At 51.5% G+C, this 27,598-nt stretch overlaps 1 protein-coding gene across 2 annotated transcripts in view; it reads left to right on the forward strand.

Annotated features, from left to right (window-relative positions):
- Positions 1-24,816, forward strand: part of OSBPL2 (oxysterol binding protein like 2) — a 36,369-nt gene extending 11,553 nt beyond the window's left edge. Inside the window, exons 1-14 of one of the 2 annotated variants that reach the window (XM_006072296.4) lie at positions 2,973-2,997; positions 7,289-7,459; positions 10,642-10,786; positions 12,458-12,533; positions 12,682-12,816; positions 13,398-13,495; positions 15,829-16,011; positions 17,579-17,686; positions 18,450-18,539; positions 19,891-20,014; positions 21,271-21,399; positions 22,600-22,723; positions 23,271-23,361; positions 23,590-24,816. In XM_006072296.4, coding sequence (XP_006072358.1) covers positions 7,423-7,459; positions 10,642-10,786; positions 12,458-12,533; positions 12,682-12,816; positions 13,398-13,495; positions 15,829-16,011; positions 17,579-17,686; positions 18,450-18,539; positions 19,891-20,014; positions 21,271-21,399; positions 22,600-22,723; positions 23,271-23,361; positions 23,590-23,692 — 1,443 coding nt within the window. In that variant the 5' untranslated portion in view covers positions 2,973-2,997; positions 7,289-7,422 and the 3' untranslated portion in view covers positions 23,693-24,816. Of the gene's footprint in view, positions 1-2,972; positions 2,998-7,288; positions 7,460-10,641; positions 10,787-12,457; positions 12,534-12,681; positions 12,817-13,397; positions 13,496-15,828; positions 16,012-17,578; positions 17,687-18,449; positions 18,540-19,890; positions 20,015-21,270; positions 21,400-22,599; positions 22,724-23,270; positions 23,362-23,589 lie in introns of those variants that run through there. The other variant, XM_006072295.4, reaches the window with a different exon arrangement.
- The last annotated feature ends 2,782 nt before the right edge of the window (positions 24,817-27,598 follow it).

Raw genomic sequence — 27,598 nt, forward strand, 5'->3', positions numbered from 1 at the left:
TTATCCAGTTTTGCAGGGTTCATAGCCCTTTCTTATAATCCTTTTGTTTCTGTAGAATGAGTAATGTCCCCATTGTAATTTATGATTTTCGATTTTTAAGTATTCTTTTTTATTGGTCCATCTGACTGAAGATTAATCGATTCTGTTGATCTTTTCAAAGAACTGACTTCTGGTTTCACTGATTTCCTGTTTTCCTATTCTTATTATTTCCTTCCTCCTGCTAGCTTTGGCACGTGTTTGTTGCTCTTCTCCGTTAAGTTGTGAGGTTAGGTTGTTGATTTGATGCCTTATTTTTAGTGTAAGTGTTGGCAGCTGTAAAATTTCCGCTTAGCTCTACTGTCGCTGCACTCCGCAAACTGTGGTGTGTTGTGTTTTCATTTTCCTTTGTTTATAAGGATCCTACTTTTCCCCTGTAGCTTTTTTCTCTGATCTGTTGGTTGTTTAAGATAGTTTTTCATTTTGTTTTGGCAGTGCCGGGCAGCTTGTGGGATCTTAGTTCCCTGACCAGAGATTGAACTCAGGCCACTGAGAGTGAAAGCTGAATCCTAACCACTGGACCACCAGGGAATTCCTAAGAGAATGTTACTTAATTTCCAAACTTTGTGAATTTTCTAGTTTTCCTTCTGTTAGTGATTTCTAACTCATTCTTTTATAGTCAGAGAAGATGCTTTGTATGATACAGATCATTTAAAATCTACTGAGACATAGCCTGTAGCCTAACATATGGTCTGTCCTGGAGAACGTCCCACGTGCACTTGAGAAGGTGTGTCCTGTTGTTGGGTGGAGTGTTCTGGATACATCTGTTAGATCTAATTGGTTGATGGTGTTGTTCAAGTCGTCTGTTTCTTATCTTCCATCTGGTTGATGCTTGCTAATGTATTTTTAAATTACTAAATAAAATTTATATTATTTTGGACAATTTAAATTCAGAATTGACATTTAACTGCAAAAGTAGCTTTAGAATTTTCAAATTATTGGTGAGCTTTTCTTTCTTCGTGAAGATTGCATCTATGTTGCCTTGCTCATTTTTGAGCAGAGAAGTAACACACAGTTTGACTCTTTAGTGAGTTGACCTTGGAGATGAACCACCAGGTCCCTAAGCCAGCCACTTATTCCTCAGTGACTAGGTCTGTTTTTCTAAGAAAATGTAAAGATGGGTTTGTAAGACTTGAGTGTGGGTATTCGTATATGTGGTGGTGGACAGTCTGCATTTGGAGCCGGGTCCTGGGAGCACGGGGCAGCACTCTGGGGGTGGGCACCTTGAAGAGAGGTGAGGGGCTCTGTGGAGGGGCAGGCACCTTGTGGGGACCTGAAAGCCGTGGGGCACCCTGGCTGTCCCTTGACAGGACCTGGAGGGAATGCTCACTGTGGGGCTTGAGGAGGGGCTGCAGAGGGAGCCCCTGGAGGCCCACAGAGATGTCCAGCACAAGCTTACTTTTCTGCGTTTTTCTCTGGACTTAGAAAAGGAAGCAGCTGGTTTGGAAAAAGAGTCCTTTCCTGAAACCCTGTCTTCTGTGAGGCCCAGCAGACACATTGGAGAGGAGGCTTTCTGCTCGCTGCCCACCTTAGGGTCCCTCCATGAGTGTGGGCTGGGTCAGGGGCCAGGACCACCTTAGGGTCAGAGGCCACTCAGCAGGGGACTGAGTATGGAGGGTCCCACAGCCATAACGCTTCTGAGAAGAGGTCAGGTGGGCAGCCAAATGGAGGTGGGACCAAGGATGCCCTGCCCCCATGCCCCTGGGGCCCCACTCTCCCTGCCCCTGGTCCCCCCCAAACTCAGGAGAGGCCTTCCTTGGGGGCTGTCCCTCCCAGGCATGCCCTCTGTCCTGAAGGAGGTAGATCACTGCCGTCTTATGTTGACCCCATGGTGGTGGCTGGTTTCTCCTGGCACAGTGAAGACCGTACAAGGTGTGTGGCTTTTAGAACGACTCCCCCGGCATGGCCTGGATGCTGGGCGGGATTAACTGTGCACCTGCGGGTGTGTGCAGGTCTGAGGCGGCTGCGAGGCTTCTGGCCTTGACTCGTGGCGCCTCCTGTATGGGGCTCGGGTACCTGGTGGTGGTTGGACCACCGATCTGCGTGGCAGGGTCACAGGGCTGCGGCCATGTCACAGTCCCAGCTTTTGGCTCAGCTTCTGTCTTCAGTGTTTGTCCAGCCTGACATCTTACTTTAAGCCTGACCTTCATTTTAAAGACTTTCCATGAGTTTTGATTGATTTACTTTTAACATTGGGACTTTTGTTATGGGCAAGGAAGCATATAAAAAGAAAATACCATGGCTTTGAACATGCCTTCTATTATGGGAGATATTAAAGGTACAGAGAAACAGGCAGCACAGTGCCATGGTCCCCTGTGAGCCTGTCTCCATACCCAGCAGTTCACCAGCTCCTGGCCCATCTCATCCCCTTAACCACCCTGCCCTCTCCCCGCGTCATTTTGAAGAAACTCCCAGATGTGCTGTCGTTCTATCCAATATGTTTCAGTGCATAGCTCTAAAAAATAAGAGCAGTTTAAAAGATACAGTTATGATATGTGTGCCTTTAAGTATCTTTTGGGGGTGTGAAGAAGCTGAAGTTGAATGGTTCTATGAAGACCTACAAGACCTTTTAGAACTGACACCCAAAAAAGATATCCTTTTCATTATAGGAGACTGGAATGCAAAAGTAAGAAGTCAAGAAACACCTGGAGTAACAGGCAAATTTGGCCTTGGAGTACAGAATGAAGCAGGGCAAAGGCTAATCGAGTTTTGCCTAGAGAACGCACTGGTCATAGCAAACACCCTCTTCCAACAACACAAGAGAAAACTCTACACATGGACATCACCAGATGGCCAACACTGAAATCAGATTGATTATATTCTTTGCAGCCAAAGATGGAGAAGCTCTATACAGTCAGCAAAAACAAGACTGGGAGCTGACTGTGGCTCAGATCATGAACTCCTTATTGCCAAATTCAGACTTAAATTGAAGGAAGTGGGGAAAACCACTAGACCATTCAGGTATGACCTAAATCAAATCCCTTATGATTACAGTGGAAGTGAGAAATAGATTTAAGGGACTAGATCTGATAGACAGAGTGCCTGATGAACTATGGACAGAGATTCGTGACATTGTACAGGAGACAGGGATCAAGACCATCCCCAAGAAAAAGAAATGCAAAAAGGCAAAATGGCTGTCTGAGAACGCCTTACAAATAGCTGTGAAAAGAAGAGAAGCATAAAGCAAAGGAGAAAAGGGAAGATATACCCATTTGAATGCAGAGTTCCAAAGAATAGCAAGGAGAGATAAGAAAGCCTTCCTCGGCAATCAGTGCAAAGAAATAGAGGAAAATAATAGAATGGGAAAGACTAGCGATCTCTTCAAGAAAATTAGAGATACTAAGGGAACATTTCATGCAAAGATGGGCTCGATAAAGAACAGAAATGGTATGGACCTAACAGAAGCAGAAGATATTAAGAAGAGGTGGCAAGAACACACAGAAGAACTGTACAAAAAAAGATCTTCACGACCCAGATAATCACGATGGTGTGATCACTCACCTAGAACCAGACATCCTGGAATGTGAAGTCAAGTGGGCCTTATGAAGCATCACTACAAAGCTAGTGGAGGTGATGGAATTCCAGTTGAACTATTTCAAACCCTAAAAGATGATGCTGTGAAAGTGCTGCACTCAATATGCCAGCAAATTTGGAAAACTCAGCAGTGGGCACAGGACTGAAAAAGGTCAGTTTTCATTCCAATCCCATAGAAAGGCAATGCCAAAGAATGCTCAAACTACTGCACAATTGCACTCATCTCACATGCTAGCAAAATAATGCTCAAAATTCTCCAAAGCTTCAGCAATACGTGAACCGTGAACTTCCAGATGTTCAGACTGGTTTCAGAAAAGGCAGAGGAACCAGAGATCAAATTGCCAACATCCCCTGGATCATGGAAAAAGCAAGAGAGTTCCAGAAAAACATCTATTTCTGCTTTATTGACTATGCCAAAACCTTTGACCGTGTGGATCACAATAAACTGTGGAAAATTATGAAAGAGATGGGAATAGCAGACCACCTGACCTGCCTCTTGAGAAATTTGTATGCAGGTCAGGAAGCAACAGTTAGAACTGGACATGGAACAACAGACTGGTTCCAAATAGGAAAAGGAGTACATCAAGGCTGTATATTGTCACTGTGCTTATTTAACTTCTATGCAGAGTACATCATGAGAAACGCTGGGCTGGATGAAGCACAAGCTGGAATCAAGATTGCTGGGAGAGATTTCAGTAACCTCAGATATGCAGATGACACTACCCTTATGACAGAAAGTGAAGAAGAACTAAAGAGCCTCTTGATGAAAGTGAAAGAGGAGAGTGAAAAAGTTGCCTTAAAGCTCAACATTCAGAAAACTAAGATCATGGCATCCGGTCCCATCACTTCATGGCAAATAGATGGGGAAATAGTGGAAACAGTGGCTGACTTTATTTTTGGGGCTCCAGAATCACTGCATATGGTGACTGCAGCCATGAAATTAAAGACACTTAGCGCTCCTTGGAAGGAAAGTTATGACCAACCTAGACAGAATATTCAAAAGCAATTACTTTGCCAACAAAGGTCCGTCTGCTAACTGCTAAGTCACTTCAGTCGTGTCTGACTCTGTGCGACCCCACAGACAGAAGCCCACCAGGCTCCCCCGTCCTTGGGATTCCCCAGGCAAGAACACTGGAGTGGGTTGCCATTTCCTTCTCCAATGCATGAAAGTGAAGAGTGAAAGTGAAGTCGCTCAGTCGTGTCCGACTCCTAGTGACCCCATGGACTGCAGCCTACCAGGCTCCTCCGTCCATGGGATTTTCCAGGCAAGAGTACTGGAGTGGGGTGCCATTGCCTTCTCCAAAGGTCTGTCTAGTCAAGGCTTATGTTTTTCCAGTAGTCATGTATGGATGTGAGAGTTGGACTGTAAAGAAAGCAGAGCGTCGAAGAATTGATGCTTTTGAACTGTGGTGTTGGAGAAGACTCTTGAGAGTCCCTTGGACTGCAAGGAGATCCAACCAGTCCATCCTCAAGGAGATTAGTCCTGGGTGTTCATTGGAAGGACTGATGTTGAAGCTGAAACTCCAATACTTTGGCCACCTGATGTGAAGAGTTAACTCATTTGAAAAGACCCTGATTCCGGGAAAGATTGAGGGCAGGTGGACAAGGGGACGACAGAGGATGAGATGGCTGGTTGGCATCACTGACTCAATGGACATGGGTTTGGGTAGACTCTGGGAGTTGGTGATGGGCAGCGAGGCCTGGCATGCTGCAGTCCATGGGGTCGCAAAGAGTCGGACATGACTGAGCGACTAAACTGAACTAAACTGAACTAGGGGGTGTAATTAACATACAGTAACTTGCAGGTATTTATTTATTTTTATTTTTGGCCACACTGCACAGCTTGCAGAGTCTTAGTTCCTCCAGCAGGGATCAAAGCCACACCCTCAGCCATGCAAGCGTGGAGTTGTAACCACTGGACCACTAGGAGTTCCCTAAATTGCACATATTGAAAGCGTACAATGAGTTCTGACGTCTGTCTGTACCCATGAAACTGTCATCTCACTTGAAATAGGGAAGGGTCCCTTTACCTGCCACCTTATGTGTGTGTGATTTATTGGTTGGAGAAGCTGGGTTTCATCCTGTATACTTGCCCAGGGTCTGGATTTTGCCCACAGTGTCCCTTTGGTGGAGTTTGGCATGTTCCTGTCTTCTCTGTGTTCCTTAGGTTGGTAGTTAAGGTTGGAGGAGGGTCCGTTCTCTTAGCAGGACCCCTGAGGAGGAGGCAGGTAGTGCATGTGGTTCTGTGATGGCACGGCCATGGGTGGCCAGCACTCAGACATGGGAATTCGTCAGGGTTGCACACAGAATGGACATAGCCCGGTCCTTCATGGATCAGCAGGAACGCCTCTAAAAAGTGGGACAGAGAGCCTGCACAGGAAGGCAACTCAAAGGCTTGATGCTTTCCTGCATGTCCTAGTTTTCAGAAGAACGTGTTGGCGTCATCCATCCAGTGGTGGCCAGTCGATTTCTTTTTCAGCATCTCAGAGAAGCCGGGGACTTCACTGTGTGAGGTGAGAGGTGACTACCCTGGCTGTTCTCAGGGCTCACAGGAACCTGCTGATGCAGTGGAGCCTCTGCAGGTTCTTCTGAGCCTTTTGACCTGACTCAAGTAGTCTTGCCAGCTTCCTGCTGCCTCTAGAGGAACCCCAGTTCTGGGCTCAGCCATTTCTCCTCCAGGGAACCCTGGTTCCGCTTCGTGGCTTCTGGAGCCTGAGTGTGATTGGGCCTGTCACATCAGAGAAGAGTCAGAAGTGAGCAATAACTTTTCTAATTTGCCAAAAGGAAAACAGAACCAGCATGGGTGACTGAGTGAGGCTTTGAATAGGTGTTTCCTGAAGCTGCCCGGGTGTGGTTCTGCCTGTAGGTTAGAAAGGTGGGGAAGGAAAGGAAACTGATGAAAGAGCTTCTTGTGGGGAGGAAGGAGGGAAAACCCAACCGCAGTTGGTTGTATGACATAGACGCTCACCTGTGCTCAGGACAGAGCCCAAGATGAATGCTTTGGAGGTGACACCAGGTGCCATGTGGCCGCTCCAAGGACTGGGGGACCACCTGTTCCTTTGGAACTGCTCTCAGAACTGGAGGGGAGCGCTCAGCCTCACACAGTGAATGAACCGTGGGTCTCTGCTGATTTTCCTAGAAGGTCAAATCTGTGGGGACAGTCTCTTGCCATTGATGAAACACTGTGCTTCATAAGGGAGAAGTTAATATGCATGAGTTCTAAAATATTGAGCTAATATAATTTTGAGAAAATTTAAGTTGATTATAGTTTATGCTGAGGACAGTGAACTTAAACAGCAGTCTTAATCCTCCAAATTGAAAATTGGTTTCAGGTTGATGTGGAATAAATGTTTTAACAGAACTTTGCATTATTTATAACCACTTATTCCAGCTTCTGGTGAAGATATGCAGTGGCAAAGGTGTGTTGGGGCCTTGATGTGTGGATGCCTCACTTTCACTAATTGGCCTTTTGAACTGTCCACGTGACCCCAGATTAGTCATTTCAGTGGACAGTGGCTTTTAAAGTAACTTCAGATAGTGGTGCCCACTGAAGGACAGAGGTGTGACTGTTTCCTCTTGTGTGAGGTCATTCCTTTTACTTCTTTGCTCAGATGTAATCAAGATGAACTCAAGCATAGTGAATGGGTATTTTTAAATGTTTCTAAACTATATAACCTCTGAAAGCTAAATACACTAAAAAAAATTTTTTCCCCTGTAGGTCTCCAGTGCCTATTGGATTTTTACCTAAAAAAGTTCTCAGTGTGAGATTTCTTACACTGTCGATGTAGATTCAGTACAATGATTGAGTAGAGGACCCTCCAGATCAGGCGGTGGGCGCCTGGCTGCTGAAGGATGAACGGAGAGGAGGAGTTCTTCGATGCCGTCACAGGTGAGCGGAGGGGGTGCCAGCGCAGAGGCCAGGTCATGAGCGCGAAGCCCTCAGACCCCGGCCTCAGACATAGCCTGGGGACATGAGGATGGCCTGGGAGAGCCACGCGGAGAGAAGGGTGACGTGTTCCCAGGAAAAGCACTTGTCCTGGCCCAGATTTGGAGGAAAACATCCACTTTGGACCACAGGAGATAACATGAAAGAGCAACTGTGTGTTTCAATCTTTGAAAGGGTTGCCCTTGTCCTGTCTTATAACTATATCTTGTTTTGCACCACTTAAAGTCTACCAAGGAATAGTAGATTATCTGCTTCCACAGCAACTCTTGCTGTGTTAAAAGTTCAGTTCTAAAAAAAAAAAAAGTTCAGTTCTGTTTCGCTTTTCAAACACCATTGTGAACACAGGTACCCAGGCTAGTGGGGTGGAGCATGTGGTGGGGTGGGTGTTCTGTGTGTGTGTGAGTGATTGGGGTGGCAGGGGGTGGGGGGCAGGAGAGGCCAGGCTTGGTCAGGCCACATTTGCTTAGAGCAGCCCCTCCTCCTCCTGTCACCTCCTGAGGGAGCCCCAAACTCAAGTTCAAGATGTCCCCCCTGCCCTCCACCGACTTGTCAGCACTGGGAGCATCACTTTGCTTTTCTTGTGGTGGAGATGGACTTCAGGGGACTCTTCCGGTCCAGAGCCTGCTCTTGGATGTGGGGACATAGAAACAGCGGCTCTGAAATGTTACTGCTGCCAGGTTCTTCAGTGATAATCTCCCCAGTGCTGTCAGAGGGGCCCTATCATGGTTGGTGCTGAGAGTGTGGTGCCCAGCGCAACAGGAGGCTCTTGCCTGGTGGTGGTCGCTGTCCCCAGACACCTGTGCTGTCCCTGTCGGGACACTTGGAGCCCTGGCGGAGCCCTGCCCCATGCTGCCTGCGTTCATTGGCCATACTTCTCCCGAGGGAAGGGCTGGAGCAGTTGAGGGCCAGCAGCCTCAGGTGATCGACTTATTCTCGTCCGAAGCCCCAGGAGGAACTGGCATTGTGCTCCCCTCGCTATTCTCAAAGGCTGAACCACTGAGTCATCTCCTGAGATTTCATAGCTATTATGTTCTCTGTAGACATGTTTTCCTGGGAAGCATGTTGTCTGCTCAACCACCCGCTCATCAGTGATTGTTAGCAGCTGAATTCCACCTAGCGGCTGGTTGTCGGGGAATCACGCCCTCGGTCTGCCTGGCCCTGGCATAGGGACCACGTCTGAAACCTAAAGAGCCCGACCTCAGTGAGGCCCTCTCACCCAGGAGCCTCCTGGAGGCGCCCTGCTACTGGGACCAGTGTAACTGGCTCTCCTGAAGGGCTTTCCCTGGAGAGGCCCTGAGCTGTGGGGGTGCCACGTGTGTATGACTCCATCGCCGCCTCTCTGCACGGTGGGACCAGCCACAAGTCCCTGAGATGGAGGCAGAGGAAGCAGGTGTTTCGGTGAAACACCTTTGGTTTCACCGAACCAAACTGTCCTTTGGTTCCCAAACAAGCAACAGGAAGGTGAAAAATCTGAAGTCTCCCAATGCAATGAAATGCCCAGTGGGTACTTCCCTGTCTTAGAGTCAGTCTTACTTTGTGACTCTATTAAAACATATTTAAACCCAGCAGTTACTGAATGGATGACTTCAATGGGCAGTTATTCCCTCTAAGAATCAGTACCTTTCAATTTGAAAGGTTTTTAAATAAAGCACTTGAGAATATGTACAGATGAAGGGCTGTAAAAAATCAGACTGACCTGTCGAAGATGGGTATCTCTAAGTGATCAGATTATAGATGCTTTCAGCTTGCTCCTTGGCTGATCTGTATTTTCTCTTTGTGTAATAACAAGAAACGTTGTGTATTAAGTATTAAGATGATTAAGGTGTTATGGAGCATTGGCTTCACCAGAGACAAGACTTCAGGCACTTGTGAGGGAGAAGCTGCTTTGTTTTCTGGGGCCCACCCCAGGGCTGTGATCTAAACGAACTTTCTACTTAATGGTGGCCTAGATTCTCGGCCCTGAGGGATGCAGGGATACCTGTGCGCTCAGCAACCCTAAGCTGGGACCGTTTCAGGCTATGTTAGACCCACGTTTATGCTGGGGATCAACAGGTGTCACTTTGGGGATGGTTAGCAAAAACTAGAGGTGACAGGCTATTTCAGAAGGTATTGATTATTTTTAATTATATCCTTTCAAATTTATTGTGTCATCGGTTTCAATGCTGCTACATTTTGTGGATCTGTCAATAGAGAAGAATGTGAAAGAAGGTATTTTTGCATTTTCTCAAGGAAGCTTATCAGTAGCAAGGTGGTTTATGTTTTGTGTGTAGCAGCAGCCACCCAGGTCTTTCACGCTGGGCCCCACTTTCCACTCAGAAATGAGGGGCTGTTACGGGAGCCCACCCTATGTTCCTCGTGGGCTCATTGCTGGGGGTCAGCGGTCAGGAGCCCCTGCTCCAACTGGAATGATTCACCTGGCAGCCACAGCTCCCTCCAGGCTTGCCCTGGAGCAAAAGGAAACACACTTCCCTTGTCCCTGGTCACTGGTCACTTCGGAAAAGCCTTCCCAGTGGAGAAGACCCAGGGGTCTGCCCAGGGTTGTGACCTTCTTCCTCAGGGACTGGACGGGCCAGGAGATGGCTGCCTGTGTTTCGCATTAGTCCTCATGGGTAATTTTCCCTGTTTTCTGTATACCGTGTACTCTCTGGGTTCACATCCATCATCCACAGGTTGGGTTATTGTTCGTAGGTTGGCTAGGTTCTGCCAATGCGGTGGCGCGGTGCTTGGTCTTAGAAATACTACAGCAGATATGTTTCAGAACATGACGCAGAGTTTGACCTCAAACATGGACAGAGGAGGAGGATGTTGTGGCCTGAGTTAGGTGTGACCACCCCGGAGGACATGAGTCATTGATGACCACGGGGGAAAACTGTCTTTGTCCCCTGGGGCCGCCCCACATGGAAAGGACCATGGAACGTGCAATGTGGGTGGCAGGGTGGGGTCCTCCTTGGGGAGCCCCCGGGAGCAGTCCTTTTTTTCCACCTCCATCTGCAGCTCTTGGCGAGTGGAGTTAATAACTCTGACTGTGTCCATTAGAAACACTTTAGAGCTTCAGGTTTTCTGCTTTCAGTGAGAATCCTCAGAGGTGAAGTCCTGCCACCTCACCCTCTGCTTGTCTCACACAGGCTTTGACTCTGATAACTCTTCCGGGGAATTTTCAGAGGCGAATCAGAGACTCACTGGCGTGATTCATGTGGACACCAGCAAAAGTAATGGGATTGGAAAAGTTGGGGACGGGCCTCCTCAGGAGAATGGGATTCAGAAGCACAGGTAGGTTGTCCTGTGGGTACATCTTAGTGTCTCCCAGCACACCTGTACTCATTCGCCCCAGATAAGCTGCGGGTGCAGGTTGTGAGCTGAGAACGTCCTGTCCAGTGTCGCTGGGCAGATTGAGGGCCTGTTCAGCCAGCCTCTGGGTGGCCCCTGCAGATCAGTGACGGTGCTTCCTCAACTTGACTCCCATCCGTAAGCTGATGGGGCGGCTGTGCCTGCTCCGGGTTGCAGGACTGAGCTCCAGGGGGCCCTGGTGTTTGCACACAGCCTGCCCTCACTGTTACCAGACCATCCTGCTGGCTTCATGCAGATCTGCCTGCATTCTTTCCACACACTGACCTCTGACCCTGAGAGTTTCTGAGGGTTGTTTGGTGCAGCGAGACCACATTCCGTTCTCTCTCCACCACCACTGGGTTCTCATGTGAGCAGACTCCGGTGACACTGCCCCAAGTTCACCAATAGAAGGGAGGACTCAAGTGGGACAGACAGGAAGCAGGTGGAGCCCCTTGGGATGGTGGCAGTGGCCTCTGTCCACCCAGGGAGCCCACCTTCACCCCAGCCTCTGCCCTGCACTGGACCCAGCGGGACCCTGAGCTGCCAGAGCACCTCCTGCCTGCTCTCATGGCCTGGGCTCAGTCATCAGCCCCCTCATCCCCTATACCCCGAAATCTGGCTCAAGCTGGCCCTAGTGCCACACCCCCGCCCCTTCCTCCCATATCCGTCCTCCAGCCTGACTTGCTGGTCTCTGGAGATGTGTCTTGGATGCCTTCAGCTTTGCCAGCTCCTGTGTTCCGGCCTGTCCCTCCTACACTGGGCCTCCTGTGGGCACCTCCTGTGCCTGCTTCTTGCCCAGATTTCACCATTTCTGGACAGGTCCGATCCTGTACCTCCCCCTTCTTAAGCTCCCAGGCGGTGGACACGGCCCTGAGTGAGGGCGCAGCAGCTCTTCTCTCTCCAGTGTGTTAGTTTGGACCATGAACCGTAAGGGTCTCCTCTAAGGATGACCCCGGCACCTGTGCCTCTCTCTGGGGGCAGCCCCGCCCGTGGTCAGAGGTCCCAGCCTTGTGGGGTCCTTGGTGCCCTGGCTTTTCCCTTGTTAGGGCTCTGTCTGCTCTGTGCCCTGGGCCTGGGCTGCCTCCTCCTCCATCTCGTCAGCTCCTGCTCTCACTCCTGTCTGTATGCAGGGCCATCCTTGGGCTTTGCCCTCCTCCTCGTGGCCCCTCACAGCTGGGGCCTGTCATGTCATGGCCACGCAGGACCTCAGGAAAGACAAGCACAGGCTTCAGAGGGGTTTAAGAGCCGGTTTCTGAGATGTTTTCTGAGTGGGACTCATTCTTGTCTGACCTCTGTCCATGGTCCTGCAGCTGCTCCTGGCTGCTGGCGCCCGGCTGCCCTGGGGTGGGGGTGCGGCAACCTGACTCCCCAGCTCCATGGGGGAAGGTCGTCCATGTGGCCATGATCATTTCCCAGGAGGCCCTCCAATATTCGGTGCAGAAAGCTTTCTCTGGGACTTCTGCAGCAGTCTGGTCCTTTTTTCCTCCACTGGCGAGCCAGCATAGAGAAACACTAATGCTTAGAAAAGGTGAAAGACAAGGGCCACTGAGCAGAGCCATCCATTGTGACTCACATTGTTGAAACACACGTGTTGCTCTGGTTGCTCCTCTGCAGGACATCTCTGCCTGCCCCAATGTTTACCAGAAGCGACTTCAGCGTGTGGAGCATATTGAAGAAGTGCATCGGCTTGGTGAGTTCAGAGAGCCAGACTTCCCACGGGGCCTCCACCATCTTGTCCGGCGCAGGCGGCTGTGACTCCAAGAAGCGGTGCTCGGAGGAGGGGCGGGTGTGGGGAGAGCCTGCTGCTAATGGAGCGGGTCCTCTCCGGCCCCTCCTAGGAGCTGTCCAAGATCACGATGCCCATAGCCTTCAATGAGCCCCTGAGTTTCCTGCAGCGGATTACAGAGTACATGGAACATGTGTACCTAATTCACAGAGCCTCCCGCCAGCCCCAGTCCCTGGAAAGGATGCAGGTGGGTGGCAAGCTCACTTCGGGGGGCACCTGGCACTGTGCTTGGTTGCATGCAGACCATAGCAGTTAAGAATGTGACTTAATCTGACTGGCCACGTGGGGGCAGGGACCTTGGCCCTCAGCAGTGGGATGTCTGGGAGCGGGGCCGCAGCAGCTCACACTGACTTTGGGGAGCTGTCCTGCCCAACGGCCTAGGCATTTGCCACAGGCACATTCTCCATGGGTTTGGTCTTGGCCTCCTGTCGGTTGGGCCTGCGGGGCTGCAGGGGGATGTGTGGCTGGCAGTTGGCCCCTCTTGGGTCCTTTCAGCACCACCGTCCCATGCGAGTGTGTACACATGTGTGATAGACGGCCTGCAGGGCAGGCTCAACTGGGGTGGGAGAAGGCAGAGTTCCTGCTTTCTGTGGCTTTGAGGAAGTGGTGGGTGATAAACAGCATTTCCCCGGAAGTTCTGTGGTTTCACACGCGTTACCAGCGGGAGACTGAGAAGTCACCCCAAGCGCGTGTCTGGGCGCCACCCCAGCCCTTGGCTCACACGTCCTCATGGTCGCCACCCCCTCACCGGCCTGTGGTTGCTTCCAGTCTGTGGCGGCCTTCGCGGTTTCAGCTGTGGCTTCCCAGTGGGAGAGGACCGGCAAGCCCTTCAACCCGCTCCTGGGGGAGACGTATGAGCTCATCAGGTAAGCAGATGGGGCCCTCGTGGTGTCTTGGGCGCAGGACTCTGGTGACGGATGAGGAGGGTCCTTGTGCAGCATGGATGTCTCCAGGCGGCTGAATTGAGGGGCTTCCTGTGGGTGGAAAAATGGTTCACTTTAGAGAGGTGTTGTGTTAATGGCAAAACAGAACCCTGGTGAGAAACTGAATTGAAAACCGAAGACTGCGTTAGGTTCAGGAATGGAGAGGGGATGGCCAGAATGTGTGGTTTAGGCTCAGGACCTAACCTAAACGTGTAGGTTAGGTTCAGGAGCAGAGAGGGGATGGCAGGGTGTAGGGCTGCTGGGTGCGTGTGTGTGTGGGCGTGTCTGCGTGGCCTACTGTAATTTGCAGCATCTTTATAAAACAGTGGTGTATTGTGTGACTAATCTTGGATTCAAAGAACCACAACTTCTGGCTGTAGTTCTTGGGTCCTTCTGTGCATATGTGTTGTTAATGGTTGAGTCTTTGCTGTGGTGAGTAGATGATGCTGGGGTGTGGGGATGCTAGGTGGCTGAGAACGGGCCCTTCAGATGTGTCAGAGTTTACAGTGTGTGCGGAGGTGTGCGTGTCAGCACTGCTTTCAGCCCGTCCGGGGAGGAGTTGTCATCTTAGTGATGCAGGCAGCCTGCACGTGCATCTCTTCCCAGGTGGGGAGGCAGCATTCATGCCAGTTTCAGATTCCACCTTCTCTGGCTCGTCCTGGATGGCTCAGCCGCGGCCCCTCTGCACACAGGGTCTGTGTGGGGGTCCTCCTGGGTTTTAGTGTGCTTTAGAGGCTGGCTGGCACTGGGTGCTGGAGGACCCCTTCTCCACATGTCATTTTCTTCGAGAAAGCCAGATGAGTTAGGAGAAAGCATGCTGTGTGCTGCCAGGGGCCTTGTAAACGACAGGAGTGCAGCAGGTGGTCTGGGGTTGTGGCAGGTCACAGCAAGAGGGACCATAGGCACAGCCTTCTCCTTTGAGAAACAGGGAAGTTGAAGCCCAGGCAGGGGAAGGCTGGCCTAAGGGTCAGTCTCAGGGGGACACTTGTATCTGGAATTCGTGGAGATGTTCCTTAGATATTCCTCTTGAGCAAGAGCTTCCTCCCTCTGGTAAGCATACTCTAGTCCAGTATTCGAGATTCTGCCCTTATGTAGCTGTTAGATAGTTTTCAGCATTTGTGCATAATAAGAGCATCATTGAAATACCAGAAATGAGAAATCAAAGCGCAGTACATTAAGAGTCCAGACAACAGAAAGCAAGCAGGGGGTTAAAAGCATGCAAGCCCTCCAAGGCGCTGAGTACAGCGACAGCCCAGCGTCGGTCTCTCTCAGAGCTAGTTCAGCTGAACCAGCCTCACGGACTGGTAGGGAACACTGACACACTCTCCACACTTGTGTCAGGCTGCAACTTCCCAGTCACACTTCCGGTGTCTGCCGTGTGCCACGCGTGTTAGACAGCCATCTTCCTATTTGGGCAATGTAACTAAACTGGCCACTCACCAGTATCGTTTTGTCCCTAGAGCTTGCTCATGGATAACTAAAAATAACACTTTTCTGTTCTTAGACAAGTATTCATTTTGTAAATTACATACCTTGGTAGGCAACCTTTTAAAATCTAATTTTTCAACTTTCCTTCCTCTGTAATGATTGGAAATTCTGATTCCAGTTAAGTTAGTAATTATGTGGTTGAGCTTTTATAATTTTTAATGACTATAGCTGTAGGTGTATTCAGAGTTCTGCAACAATTAAAAACTGACATTTTTATTGAAAAAGAGAGTGTACTAAAAATCCTATTTCTTGGCCAGGAATATCTTGGGGCATAAGACATTTCATCACAGACATCCTGGGAGCCTTGAAAGGAGGCTGGACAGCCCTCCTCTGGGTTTACTGGGCAGCGGGCGTCCCTGGAGAGCTCAGGTGACAGTTTGCTGTCAGGCCTCTGAGTCGCTGGTCCTAAGAGCACCAGGGTGGGCAGGGGGTCAGGGCAGGAGGCCTCTCCGCACAGTTGCTTGTTTTGCGTGTTGATGATGGCCCCGGGGGCACAGTGTGTATGTGTGTGTGTGTGTGGTCAGCATTAGGCCAAGTGTGACATTGGAGAGCCGTGTTGGATGTTTCTGCCACATGTGACAGCATGTGTGGTCCCCTTATCCCAGCACCCCTCCCAAATGTGGGGGTCAGGGGCTCTGTGGGTCCTCCATCCCACATGCAGGTGCTGAGCTGTGGCCTTCCCTGGGGAAGGGGGTGCTGAGCCAACTTTATGGGCTTTGCTGTCACTCACAAGGTCCTTGGGCTGTCTCTCCCGCCCCTTCCTTTCTTTTCCTCATTTTTGCTTCCAGGGAAGACTTAGGGTTCAGATTCATATCCGAGCAGGTCAGCCACCACCCCCCGATCAGTGCGTTCTACTCGGAGGGCCTCCACCAGGACTTCCTGTTTCATGGCTCCATCTATCCGAAGCTCAAGTTCTGGGGGAAGAGCGTGGAAGCAGAGCCCCGCGGCACCATCACACTGGAGCTGCTCAAGTGAGTGGGGAGCTGTGCGGTGCAGGGGCCGTGGTGTTCTGCCAGGCAGGCAGCCTTGCAGTGCAGGACCCTCCTCCAGGGAGCCTGGAGGCCTCGTTGGGGTGGTGGTTCCTGGGGCAGGGGGTGTGCTCCTTACAGGATTGGGTTGGGTCCTGTTTTTTCTCCCCTGGTCTCTGCAGTTCAGTCCCTGGTTGTGTTCGTCGTCCCCTGCTGTGTGACAGCCCAGCTCAGAGCCTGAAACAATCCTGTCCTCGCCTGGTATTGGGGGTGATGTGGGGGCTCTGTTGGGGTTCTGTGCTGGTGCAGCCGGGGTGCAGGCTGGATGAACCCCTGAAGACAACCAGGCAGAGCCTCTGCTCCCGCACTCCCTTCCCTGGCCGCTGGCGGAGGCCAGGGTTGCTTGCCGCCCCCCTGCTCTGCACAGCTGTGCAGCCGGACACGGGCACCCCCCAGAGCGAGGGACCAAGGAGGGGTGCCCAAGGATAGACGTGTCCTTCATCACCTGACCTCAGAAGTGACCACAGCCTACGTGCACGTGCTGTGGTCACACAGACCAGCCGTGGTCGAGGGTCTGAACTCCAGGAGGGGAGGAGAATGGAGGGGCTGTCTTCAAGGATGCATGCATACCTTTAAATCTATTTAAATCCAGACATGCGCAATCTGACGTTGATCAAAGACCCTCCAGGCAGAAACCGAGTCTCTAGTAGCCGCCTGGCACTGCAAACCCGTTGTGGACGGTCCAGGCCAAGGGGCACAGCCGGCTCCCTGAAGCACGAGCCTCGCTGCCTGCAGCTCCGTGGGAGCTTTGTATGGCATTTGTATTTCCTGTGAGCCCCACCTGGCCAGAGGAGCTTGGGCTCCCCAGTCTCCACCCCAGACCCCTGCATCTTGGGTCAGACCAGGGCAGCCCCTCCTGGTCATCTGCTCTTGGCTTTTAGGGGTGGGGCACCAGGACCTGCAGAGTTGCAAGCCCTGTCAATGAACACTTTTGGTTCCCAGGACATTCAAGAAGTTTCTAGTGTTCCTCGTGAAATGCTTGTGCCGTGGGCCGTTTTTTGCCCTCAATTGTGGCTCTGACACAGCCTCCCTTGAGACATGGGTCTGGCCCTCTGCTCCCCACCCGTTTGTAAGGTTTCTTTACTCCTTGAGGAAGCCCACCTGGGGAACAAGAGGCCTGACTGATGGGAAAGGCATTTGCATCCCAGGACCCACCCCAGCCTCATGTCGGGGGCCCAGAGGGCCAGGGCCCAGGCTCGCTAGGGACCTCGTGGTTCCCACAGGGCAGGGCGGAGATTGTAGGGGGGCTGTTCTGTTGACAACTTCACAGGAAACCTCTTGCCTTTGTTTCAGCCTTTTATTGCTGATTAACTTGTCTCCACGTTTAAATAGAAAGCTTTGTTGATACTACAAAGGACATTTCAAACGAATGCTAAAGACGTAGCCACTGATCGGGAGTTCAAAGCTGTGTGCTATGCCCTTCTGCGGCTTTCAGTCCATTATGGTGTGATTCTGTCTGGGACTTGGCTTCTGGGGTCACGTGGTGTCTCTGTTCTCTGGCGTATTTCAGACATAAGGAGGCATACACCTGGACCAACCCTACATGCTGTGTCCACAACGTGATTATCGGCAAGCTCTGGATAGAGCAGTATGGGACAGTGGAGATTTTAAACCACAGGTAACGGGCCCAATGCTGAGATGCTGAGAGTCAGGGTGGTGATGGGGCGCCCAGAGCACTGGCCGCTGGCGTTCAGCTGTGTATTCATGCCGCCCTCAGCTCCCCAAGGCCCTCCCTGGTCCCCAGTGCGCCCAGCTTCCAGATGGGCCATACTGGCCGCGAGACACCACACGTGCTGCAGTTGGATCTGATCCTGGCCGGCACTGGTCAAAGTCATCGTTAGTGCTCCGTGTTGTTTTTTCTGTGTTTTTAGTCACAATGGTTGATTTAGTTTGAAGTTTTAAACTACACTCAAGAATGGTGTAATCTTCTGGTGAAAACAGTGACCACTGTCCAGTCCGTCAGGCCTTATTCCTGGAAGTTCATGGCTGGTTTGCTTTGTTTTTTAACAGCTTTGTTAAGATATAATTTACATGTCATAAAATCCACCCATTTAAAGTAGACATGTAAATGACTTTTAGTAAATCTACCGGATTGTGTAACCGTCAGCACCAGGCAGTACTTGAAGCTTGCTGCCCCCTGGAAAGGTCCCTGGGCCGTCCATGCGGTCCTGATGCTGCCCCGCCCTGGGGAGCCCCTTGTACGAGCTCTTGCTTGCTCCCCGCTCTCCCCTGCTATCTCCCCATCTTCCCCTCACTCTCGGTCTTTCCCTCTGTATCTCCCCCTCCATCTCTCTCTCCTTCTCTCTTTCCCTACCCCCTCGATTCGCCTTTTCTGGACATTTCCCATCCACAACAGAAGCCTGTGTTTGTCTTCCCTGCAGGACTGGAGATAAGTGTGTGCTTCACTTTAAACCGTGTGGACTGTTTGGGAAAGAACTTCACAAAGTGGAGGGGTACATCCAAGACAAAAGGTAGGTCCCCGCGCAGATCGGGTCACAGGTGCCTAGTTGGTGCTTGCGTCTTCTGCAGAAGTCGTGGTTTTAGAATCTGACCTCATGTTTCGCGCTCTCTGCTGGGCTCAGTATGGTTGTCAGGCAAAACCCAAACACGCGTTTATGGGCATCCTTTTCCACATGATTTTTTTCGCTCCTGTTGGGAAATCTGGGACTTGTTCAAGTTTCTGTGAGCAGAGAAATGATCAGTAGTATTTTAACAAGTTTGGGGGATTCTTCCCCACTTTGGGTTAGTTACGCTATGTGTTGGGTGTCAGTTTCTCTCTCTTTTTTTTTCCATCAAGTAACTTGGACCACATAACAGCCATAAGATTCCTTTCAGCTCCTAAAATACGTACGTTTTCGGGTAGAAATAGTTCCTAGTGTAAAGCAGCGGGTGCTTTTGCTCTGTCCCACTCTGTTGGGTGTCAGATGTTCACCTGTTCAAATCCCTTAGACTTAGGACTCTGACCACTTCGCCCCTTGAAATCTTTTGGGACTTGGCGTGTGGCTTCATAGTACAGCAGTCCTGTTAGGGGGACTGGCATTGACCAGCCCTGTGGAGTCAGCCCAGAGAGAGACTGTGGTCAGCTGGCCCACAGACGTGGACACCCACCTGCACCAGCCCAGCTCCGAGTTTCTGGTTTTCCATCCCACATTGGACAGAGAGGACTTGGCCATGTGTCCCCGCTTGCCACCCTCCAGGCCCAGCCTCTGAGGCACAGGTGCCCTCCCAGCATGGCCCTCGGCTGCCAGCACAGCCTTCCAGGAGCACATGGTCAACTCCCTGCTCACCCAGGAAGATGCAGGAAAGGAGAACAAGGCACAGCATGCATTGTTCCTTGGGAATCAGGCAGAGCGCCCTCTCTGGAGGCAGTGGGCGGACAGTGATGGGGGTCTGACTCCAGGTTATGGAGCTGAAGAGGCAGTGGCAGCTGAATGTGGGGAGGGTTGTTTATAGGACATAGAGAAGGGGCTGTAGGACACATGGTACTTAAAGATGTAGTGTATTTAAAAAACGACAATCAGGCTCACAGGGTATTACGTTACACGCTTGTTCTCACCCCGTCTGCCTCCCGCAGCCCTTCAGGTTCTTGTACCCTTGATTTCTCTTTCCTGCTTTGGCAAAGGAGTGTGAAGAGTTAGTCTGAAAGCTGTGAGTGGTGATACGGAAATGGAGCTTTCCGTCTGCATGTTTGCACCAGCAGTATCCTAGGGTTTACAAGACTGACGATGAGGATTGATTCTGGGTCAGGTTAGGGGGCTGCATTTCTGGATGAACGGTTGATGATCACTGTTACTTGCTTTTAAAAATTCCCTTTCCCTCCAGCAAAAAGAAGCTCTTCATGATCTATGGCAAGTGGACGGAGTGCTTGTGGGGCATAGACCCTGTCGCATACGAGTCCTTCAGGAAGCAGGAGAGAAGAGGGGACTCCCTGCGGAAGACGAAACCGGTACGGGGCTGCCGTGGGGGAGTCCCCAGCAAGGGTGAGGGGCCTGGCCAGGCAGCGCCTTTGTGGTCCAGCAGGAGGGGATGGATTTCAGAATCTGTCTCTCCGAGCGAAGGTGCTTGTCCACCTGATTCTGGATGGCCAGGTGCTGGGGTGCCTCTACCCACCCCCTGCCTGGCAGAATCAGAGGGTGCCTCCATTTCCTTCTGGAGATTTCTTGATACCTCTCCTGTCCCTGCACCTTGTTAGCTGAGACCCAGTAGATAAGCAAGTGGATGTCCTTTCTGCATTTCTAGTTCTGAGTTCCAGGTGATAAAACCCAATACTGATTCTTAAGACTAGTTCTTCTTGAGCCTAAGACTAGAGGCAATAGTTCAAGAGAGGTGTCATGTTTTTCTAGATGATAGATTAGAATGTACCAAACCTGAGGTGTTCAATATCTGTTTAACAGAATATTCAACTTCTGCTGAGGTTGTTATCGTTGCTTGTTTTGTTTTTGGCCAGGCCACTAGGCATGTGGCGTCTGGGAACTCAGTTCCCTGACCAGGGGTCACACCTGTGCCCCCTATAGGGGAGGCTCAGAGTCTTAGCCACTGGACTGCCTGGGACGTCCCTGTTGGTTTTTATGTTGTAATATTTCACAGATGCTATTAGACATCTTTTCTAAAAACACTCCTTTAAACTAAAAAAAGAAAAAAAGTAAAGTTCCATTTGAAGACCATAGAGCAGATGTTAAATCTGTTTGCTGACATGTTTAGTGTGTTTGCTTGGCTGTGTTGCCCCTCGGGGTGACGTCCCAAGGAGGGAGCATTTCGTGGGGGTGCAGACCGCTGCCCTGTGTCTTCACTTAGCTTCTGGCACCACACTGCGTAACCCGCTGGCGGGGAAGACTGCCAGGCTGTGCTTGTTGTAATTAAGTATCTCCCTCACAGCTAACTGAAAGCCACTCTTCTTCTCCAAGTCCCACTGCTTTTGAAAAGGAAGTAGCAGTTGTACTTTTCTATTGAGATGTGACCCCAAGTGAGGGCTTAGTCTAGAGACGCTGAGACACCCTGAAGTCACCATGTGCGCAGAAGGGCAGCGTTGGGGGAGAGGACCACTTGGGGGCGCCCTTGGCTGCCTGAGGAGGTGTCACCCCATCCAGTCACGCTCAGGAGGCCACATGGGCCCCCCTACCAGGAGCATGGTGCCTGCTGCCCTCTCGGGGGCTTGGGAGGGTCTGCCAGGGCTCCGGGGGCAGTGGGTGCTGTGTCTTTCAGGATGACGGCCCTGAGAAGGCTGATGGCGACGTGGCGGACACTGTGCCCGAGTCTCAGGAGACCGTGCAGGTCATTCCAGGCAGCAAGCTACTCTGGAGAGTCAATACCCGGCCCCCCAACTCCGCTCAGGTCTGTGCCCCCAGCCCTAGCCAGGCCCCCAGTCATCCTGTCACCCTCGGGGCTCCCTGCCCTCCGAGTCCTATGACCCCCACCCTCCAGCACTCAGCTCAGGCATCCACACACACCTCAGGACCTGGTTACACTGTGAACCCTCAGTGTCTACACCAGCTGTGTCTGACCGAAAGGGTTTCCAAACCAGTTTCGAGAGAGAATTTTTCTGACTTGTCAATTTTAGTCCTTAAATGCGTTTTGATATTTGTTTTGGAAAATTGTACTTACAATTTTGTTACCTATGGTAAAATTATTATATTACATACAGTAATGTTTATATAAAATAATTATATGATAAATACATAGTAAGTTTCATTTTACTATAATTTTATATTATTTATATATAAAATATATATACAGTGTATCATAGATTTTAAAAAAATTTTTGTTACATCCTTTAAGCAAAGCCACAGCCTGTGCAAAATAAAGGAAACAAACATTCAGTGATAAATAGATTATCTCAGCACAGCCACGACTGCAGTTTCAGTGGAATACAAATTATAAGATAATAGAGAAAAATCTGTTTAAAAATCATACACACACACACACACACACACACAGTAAAAACTAGAAATCATATCCGTTTCTTTGGTTCAGTGAACATTTACTGGGTTGGAGTAGGTGGGTCCAGGTCCCTGGGAATAGAGCCCAAGGACAGATAGGCAAGGACCCCAGCCCCACACAGCAGAGCGACCTGTCTAATGGGCTGGAGGCGGGCCTCCTGAGGACACGGGTACATGAAGCAAGGACTAGGGAGCCAGGGCCATTGGCCGTAGGGCCGCATTTGGGCCAGGGAGCGGCCAGGATCCAATCTCCTCTCTTACTGTGCATGACATGGGGGACCGTGGGGTCATTTGAGGGACCAGGGGCCCCTCCAGCCACATGTGGAGATAGGCTTCAGGGCCAGAGCAGAAGTGGCCAGAGGGAGGCAAGTCCCCAGGTCTGGGTATCAGGAGGCGGCAGACCCCACCACAAAGGGGTTGAGATAGAGATTCTTCTCAGACCCCTGGGGCATGAGGAGACAGATGTGCAGGTCGGATGTCACAGTGAGAATCTGGGTGCCTCCTGTGGGGGTGGAGAGGATGAGCCCCCTAGGAGACCCAGGCAGGTGTGGAAAAGAGTATCATTTATAGTAACAACTCTGTGCCTGCCCCGCAGATGTACAACTTCACTAGCTTCACGGTGAGTCTCAATGAACTGGAGACGGGCATGGAGAAGATCCTGGCCCCCACCGACTGCCGGCTACGCCCCGACATCCGCGGCATGGAGAATGGCAACATGGGTGCGTGTTCGCGTTGGGGGCTGACTGGGCGCCCAGCCCTGGCCATGCGGGTGGTGCGGGGAAGGAACGTGTATCCCTGTTAACTGAACACACGTCACATCTTCTCGACGTACTTCGCAAACCATCTGTGGGCAAGAGTTGTAAAGTTTCTAGTTTGCTGCAGGCCACTTCTTTTATAAATAAAATAAGATTAAGTTACTAGAAAAATGAAATGAAAGAGAATATATACAAAATATTATACAAGTCCCCGATTTTCTTACTAGGTTCAACAGACAGTAAGGTTACATTTCAGAAGTTGTTATTTGAAAGTCTCTGGTGTGGAGGGTCCCCCCCTGTGCCTGTCCTACCCCACGGCCCCTCTGTGGGCCGCTGGCTGCCCTGGGGTCTGGGCCTGGCCATGGGCTTGGGTCTGGTTTCCCACACACTTACTGCCTATGGTTCCCACCTGGGGTTGGGTGGGGGGTGTGTGGGGTGTCCCTCATCCACTTTCTCAGCCTCACCTCTGCCTGTCACCCTGGTCCCTGACCTGCCCCGTGCTTGCACCTAGATCTGGCAAGCCAGGAGAAGGAGCGGCTGGAGGAGAAGCAGAGGGAGGCCCGGAGGGAGCGGGCCCGGGAGGAGGCTGAGTGGCAGACGCGGTGAGGCACCCGGCGGCCACGGGGATGGGGCGGGGGAGGCACAGACCCACCCACCTGGGGGCAGTGAGGAGGGGCTGAGCAGAAGCTACCCCGTGTCCCATGAGTCGGCGGCTTGCAGCCTGGGCTGCACATGAGATGACATGTAAGGTGACAGTGCTAATTGGAGGGGCCATGATCCCAAGTGGAGAAAAGTCCACTGGCCTCCTGACCACCTGCTCTGTGTCACAGGTGGTTTCACCGAGGCAGTAACCCGTACACTGGGACCCCCGACTGGCTGTACGCAGGGGGCTACTTCGAGCGGGATTTCTCAGGCTGCCCCGACATCTACTGAGAGGCCGGACTGGCCCCCAGACCTGGAGACCCGGAGGCTGGACTCCTTCAAGCGGCTGCTCTGAGCTTCCGCCACGGCAGAAACCAGCTTTTCTCATGACTGTTCATGGAGATCGCACCGTCCCTGGTTGAGGATTTAATTCTAATTAACTTTTGATTGCCAAACATTTTACTACTGTTGCAGCCTCTTCATAAAACTTCCCTTGGGATCATCATGTTTCCATTAAGGTTTGAGAAGGAACAGTCTTTGCAGTTCCCTTTATGTGACATGACAAGCTGGGCTGGCGTAGAGTACAGCACCCTCTTCATTACAAAAAGTTATAAATAAAGGAAGTAATGGGAAGGGTCCATATTCCTCTTCGTAATGCAGTGGCAAAGGGTTTCTGAAAGTATTTTAAAACTGAACCAGTAACAGGAAAAGATGGATCTTGAGAAAAGTCCCACCAGGAGCCTTATACAGGCCAGGAATTGCTTTCTAGATCACGGTAACACAGAAGTGGAGGTTTTCAAAGCAGCCGATTGAATGAAATGAAAAGTTGTCAGAGTTTGTATTTTTTATCAATCTTCAATAATGTAAAGATTACTTTGAAAATATTTAAGTTCAAACTACTTGAATAATACTTTACTGAAGAACAAGATAGGCATTAATCATCACTTTACACTGTCCAAAATGAAGCGTTACCATGACAACGAGGGTGGCCAGAAACTCTGACCGGTAGTTCCCAGATGGCTCCCAGCCCTCTGGTCCCTGGGGCTCCCCCTCGCTGCAGGCCATGCCCTCACACAGAGTGAGTCCTGCACGCACGACAGTCGACCTGTCCCTGCAGCACTCGTGTTCCTGTCATGCATGTGTGACCCGCCTCAGGGGTGTCCTCACCGCTGTGCGTGTCCACCTCCGCACACATCTACACCCTGTGACTGTTTACTTTCTGTAGAGGTGCCAACACCACTGGCCGTGGCAGAGCTCTTTGATTCGAAGACAATCTGCCGTGTGCACACATGCACAAGTGCATGCATGCACACACACGCAGCTGTACACAGTGTGGGTTCTCAGCAAGAGGGTGTCGGCATTGTGTGTCCTGGCTTCAAAATCACATTTGTAATTAAAACACTTTTAAAAGTGAACCCTTGTTCTGAAGGCTTGATTCTGTAGCTTTGGAAACTGGAGGCATGATGCCACAGTCGAGTTCCAGGGCATCTGCCTGGCGGGACCCAAGCCGGGTCCCCAAAACCTGCAGAGGCCCCCAGACCACACAGAGGCCCCAGGCGTGTGTGGTCTCAGGCTCTGCAGAGAGGAGGTGCTGACACACCTGGTCATTAGCATCGGGAGTCCTGCGTCCCTGGTGGCGGCCGGCAACGGAAACAAACTGCTTCTCCGGGGAATGTAAGGCTGGGGGACCCGGGGCACGTGTAGAGCAGTGGTGTTGAGGGCAATTTGACAGCTTTCATGGATTGTCCTGTTTCTCACCACTCAAGTAATTTGCTGCAAGGTCTGCATCTCTGAGAACTTCCCTGCAGGCTCAGACAGTAAAGGATCTGCCTGCAGTGTAGGAGACCCAGGTTCAGTCCCTGGGTCAGGAGGATCCTCTGGAGAAGGGAATGGCAACCCACTTCGGTATTCTTGCCTGGAGAATCCCATGGACAGAGGAGCCTGGCAGGCTACACAGTCTGTGGGGCCGCACAGAGTCGGACATGACCAAGCGACCTACGCTTTCATCTGCATCCCTGAGTCTTCCCCGAGGTCAGATCCCACAGCGTAGTCCCCACCACCGCTTCCTTCAAGCCTGATTCAAGTGGAAGGCGAAAGGGCAGGATGGCCTGGGACCCGAAAGTGCGGGCAGCATGAGTTTTCAACACGCACCAGAGCTGCCCCTCAGCTTGGCCACCGTGATGCTCTGGGATGTCAGGGGTCTCTCTTTAATAAAAGTGTTTCCGTGGGATTTGCTTTTTAGAGACGACCCCCCATGACCGGTGTGTGGGAGGCATGGCCTTGTAGAGGGCCCCCAGTGTGTGATCGTGGCTTGGATGGAGGGCCTGGATGGTTTTCAGAGCAACCTTATAACTTGGAATGTCCTTGTGGGATGAAAAGTAGGACCCACTTCACCCAAAGACCTTCAGGCTTTGATTCCACTCCCTCTGAAGGTTCATTTCTGCGTCTGTTGATTCAGTGAACGGTTCTGAGAGCCACTGGGGAGCCGGCCACGCAGGCGACATGGTGGCCGATGGACCTGCGGCACGCACGCTGGAGCTGGCCGGACTTCTCAGGCCATCTAGGGCTGGGGCCAATGCAGTGTCTGGGTCCCTGAGCCGCACAGGCTGGTCCCTTCCAGGTTGGGTGCTGCTCTCCCTGGTGGGGTCAAGGGTCAGGGCCGCCCCAGCACTGGCAGGCTCCTCACCGGGTGCGGCCCCCAGTCACAAGAAGGCATCAGAGGAGCGGGCCCAGCCCTCATAGGCTGTGCCATGTTTGGCCACTGCAGGCTTCCTTGAAGGCCAGGCCCCTCCACCCCACAGTGTGGTGGCTCCATGAGGGGAAAACGAAGGTGCCAGGCCGACCTCTGCTCCTTCATAGGCTCACAGGTCTGTGCAGGGCATTGGCCACACACGACCAGGTGTCATCACAGCCTCCCCAGGCAAACGGAGCTGGCAATGGCACCAGCAGGGCCCCGAGAGGCAGCTCTGACTGTGTTCTCAGCAGTATCTCCCTTTCAGACCTTGTCCCCAGAGGTGATGCTGGGGCTCCTGAAAGGATCCTCCTGCTTGACACTCGGGGAGAAGCACCTAGCCCAGCGCTGACAGCCTCTAGGTGTCCGGACACCCCTTGCTGATGCTGCCGGCCACCTGTTGCAGGGAGTGTGGAGGTGTCCAGCCAGAGGCGTCGCCATCCTTGTCTGGCCCTGAGGCCAGGAAATCAGAATGAGAAAAAGGCCCAGAATCTTTCAGCCAGCCAGCCCCTCAGGTTGCCGTGGCAGGTGGCTTTCTTTCAGGACACCTGGTCCTGGGAGGAGAACAAGTTCGCCTCGAGCATCCACCAGGAAGACATCATTTACAATCCTAATGTTAAGTCACTTCAGTCCTGTCTGACACTTTGCGACCCTATGGACACAGGAGTCTGCGAGGCTCCTCTGTCCATGGGGTTCTTCAGACAAGAATTCTGGAGTGGGTTGCCATTTACAATGCTAACAAGCTTTCAAAAATCAGAAGTGAGGATAGCTCTTGCCTCCTGTCGACCCTTGTGCCAGGAGGGGAGGCGTGGCTCAGTGAAGCCTTGTGCCCTGAGGGGAGCTGTCAGCCTCACAGGAGAGTCCAGTCAATAGAAAGTTCCTGCTGGACCTGGTTTCATCTTCTGAAGGACCTTCCTGTGTCCAAAGTGGGCATGAAGATCGGGTCCCTTGACAGAAGGGCCTGTAACCCACTGCAGGACATTAGGCGGCCTTTCCCTCGATCTTCGTCATCTTTGGGCTTCACTATCCTGTGTGTTCTCAGCATAAGGGTTTCACAAAGTGAAGACACCATTTCAAAATCTCCTGGTACAAGTTTCCTGGACAGTCAGCCTTTGACTGGAGGCCCTGTTCCTCCCCCTGTCTGAACTGGCTGTCCTGGACCAGAGGCTTGGCGAAGGGCTCCCTGGCAACACACAGATGGGGTCCTCCCTCCATCGCTGCAGGAACAGTTCATCCCATCCGCGCAGCAGGAAAAGGTCAGGCAAGAAACACGTAATGAAGTGGCTTTACTGTCATAATTTTATAATATGTAGTAACTGTCAGCATTCATCCATATAAACAGAACCAGTCATTCGCAGATTTGGGGGAGGACTGGACAGGTCAGTGGAGATAGATGTTAAACCCTGGTTTTGAGTAGAGTTTGTTGCAAAGGGCGGCAGCTGACATTTGTTCTGGACTGAACACTT

The sequence above is a fragment of the Bubalus bubalis genome, chromosome 14 (assembly GCF_019923935.1).
Source record: "Bubalus bubalis isolate 160015118507 breed Murrah chromosome 14, NDDB_SH_1, whole genome shotgun sequence".
Taxonomy (NCBI): Eukaryota; Metazoa; Chordata; class Mammalia; order Artiodactyla; family Bovidae; genus Bubalus; species Bubalus bubalis.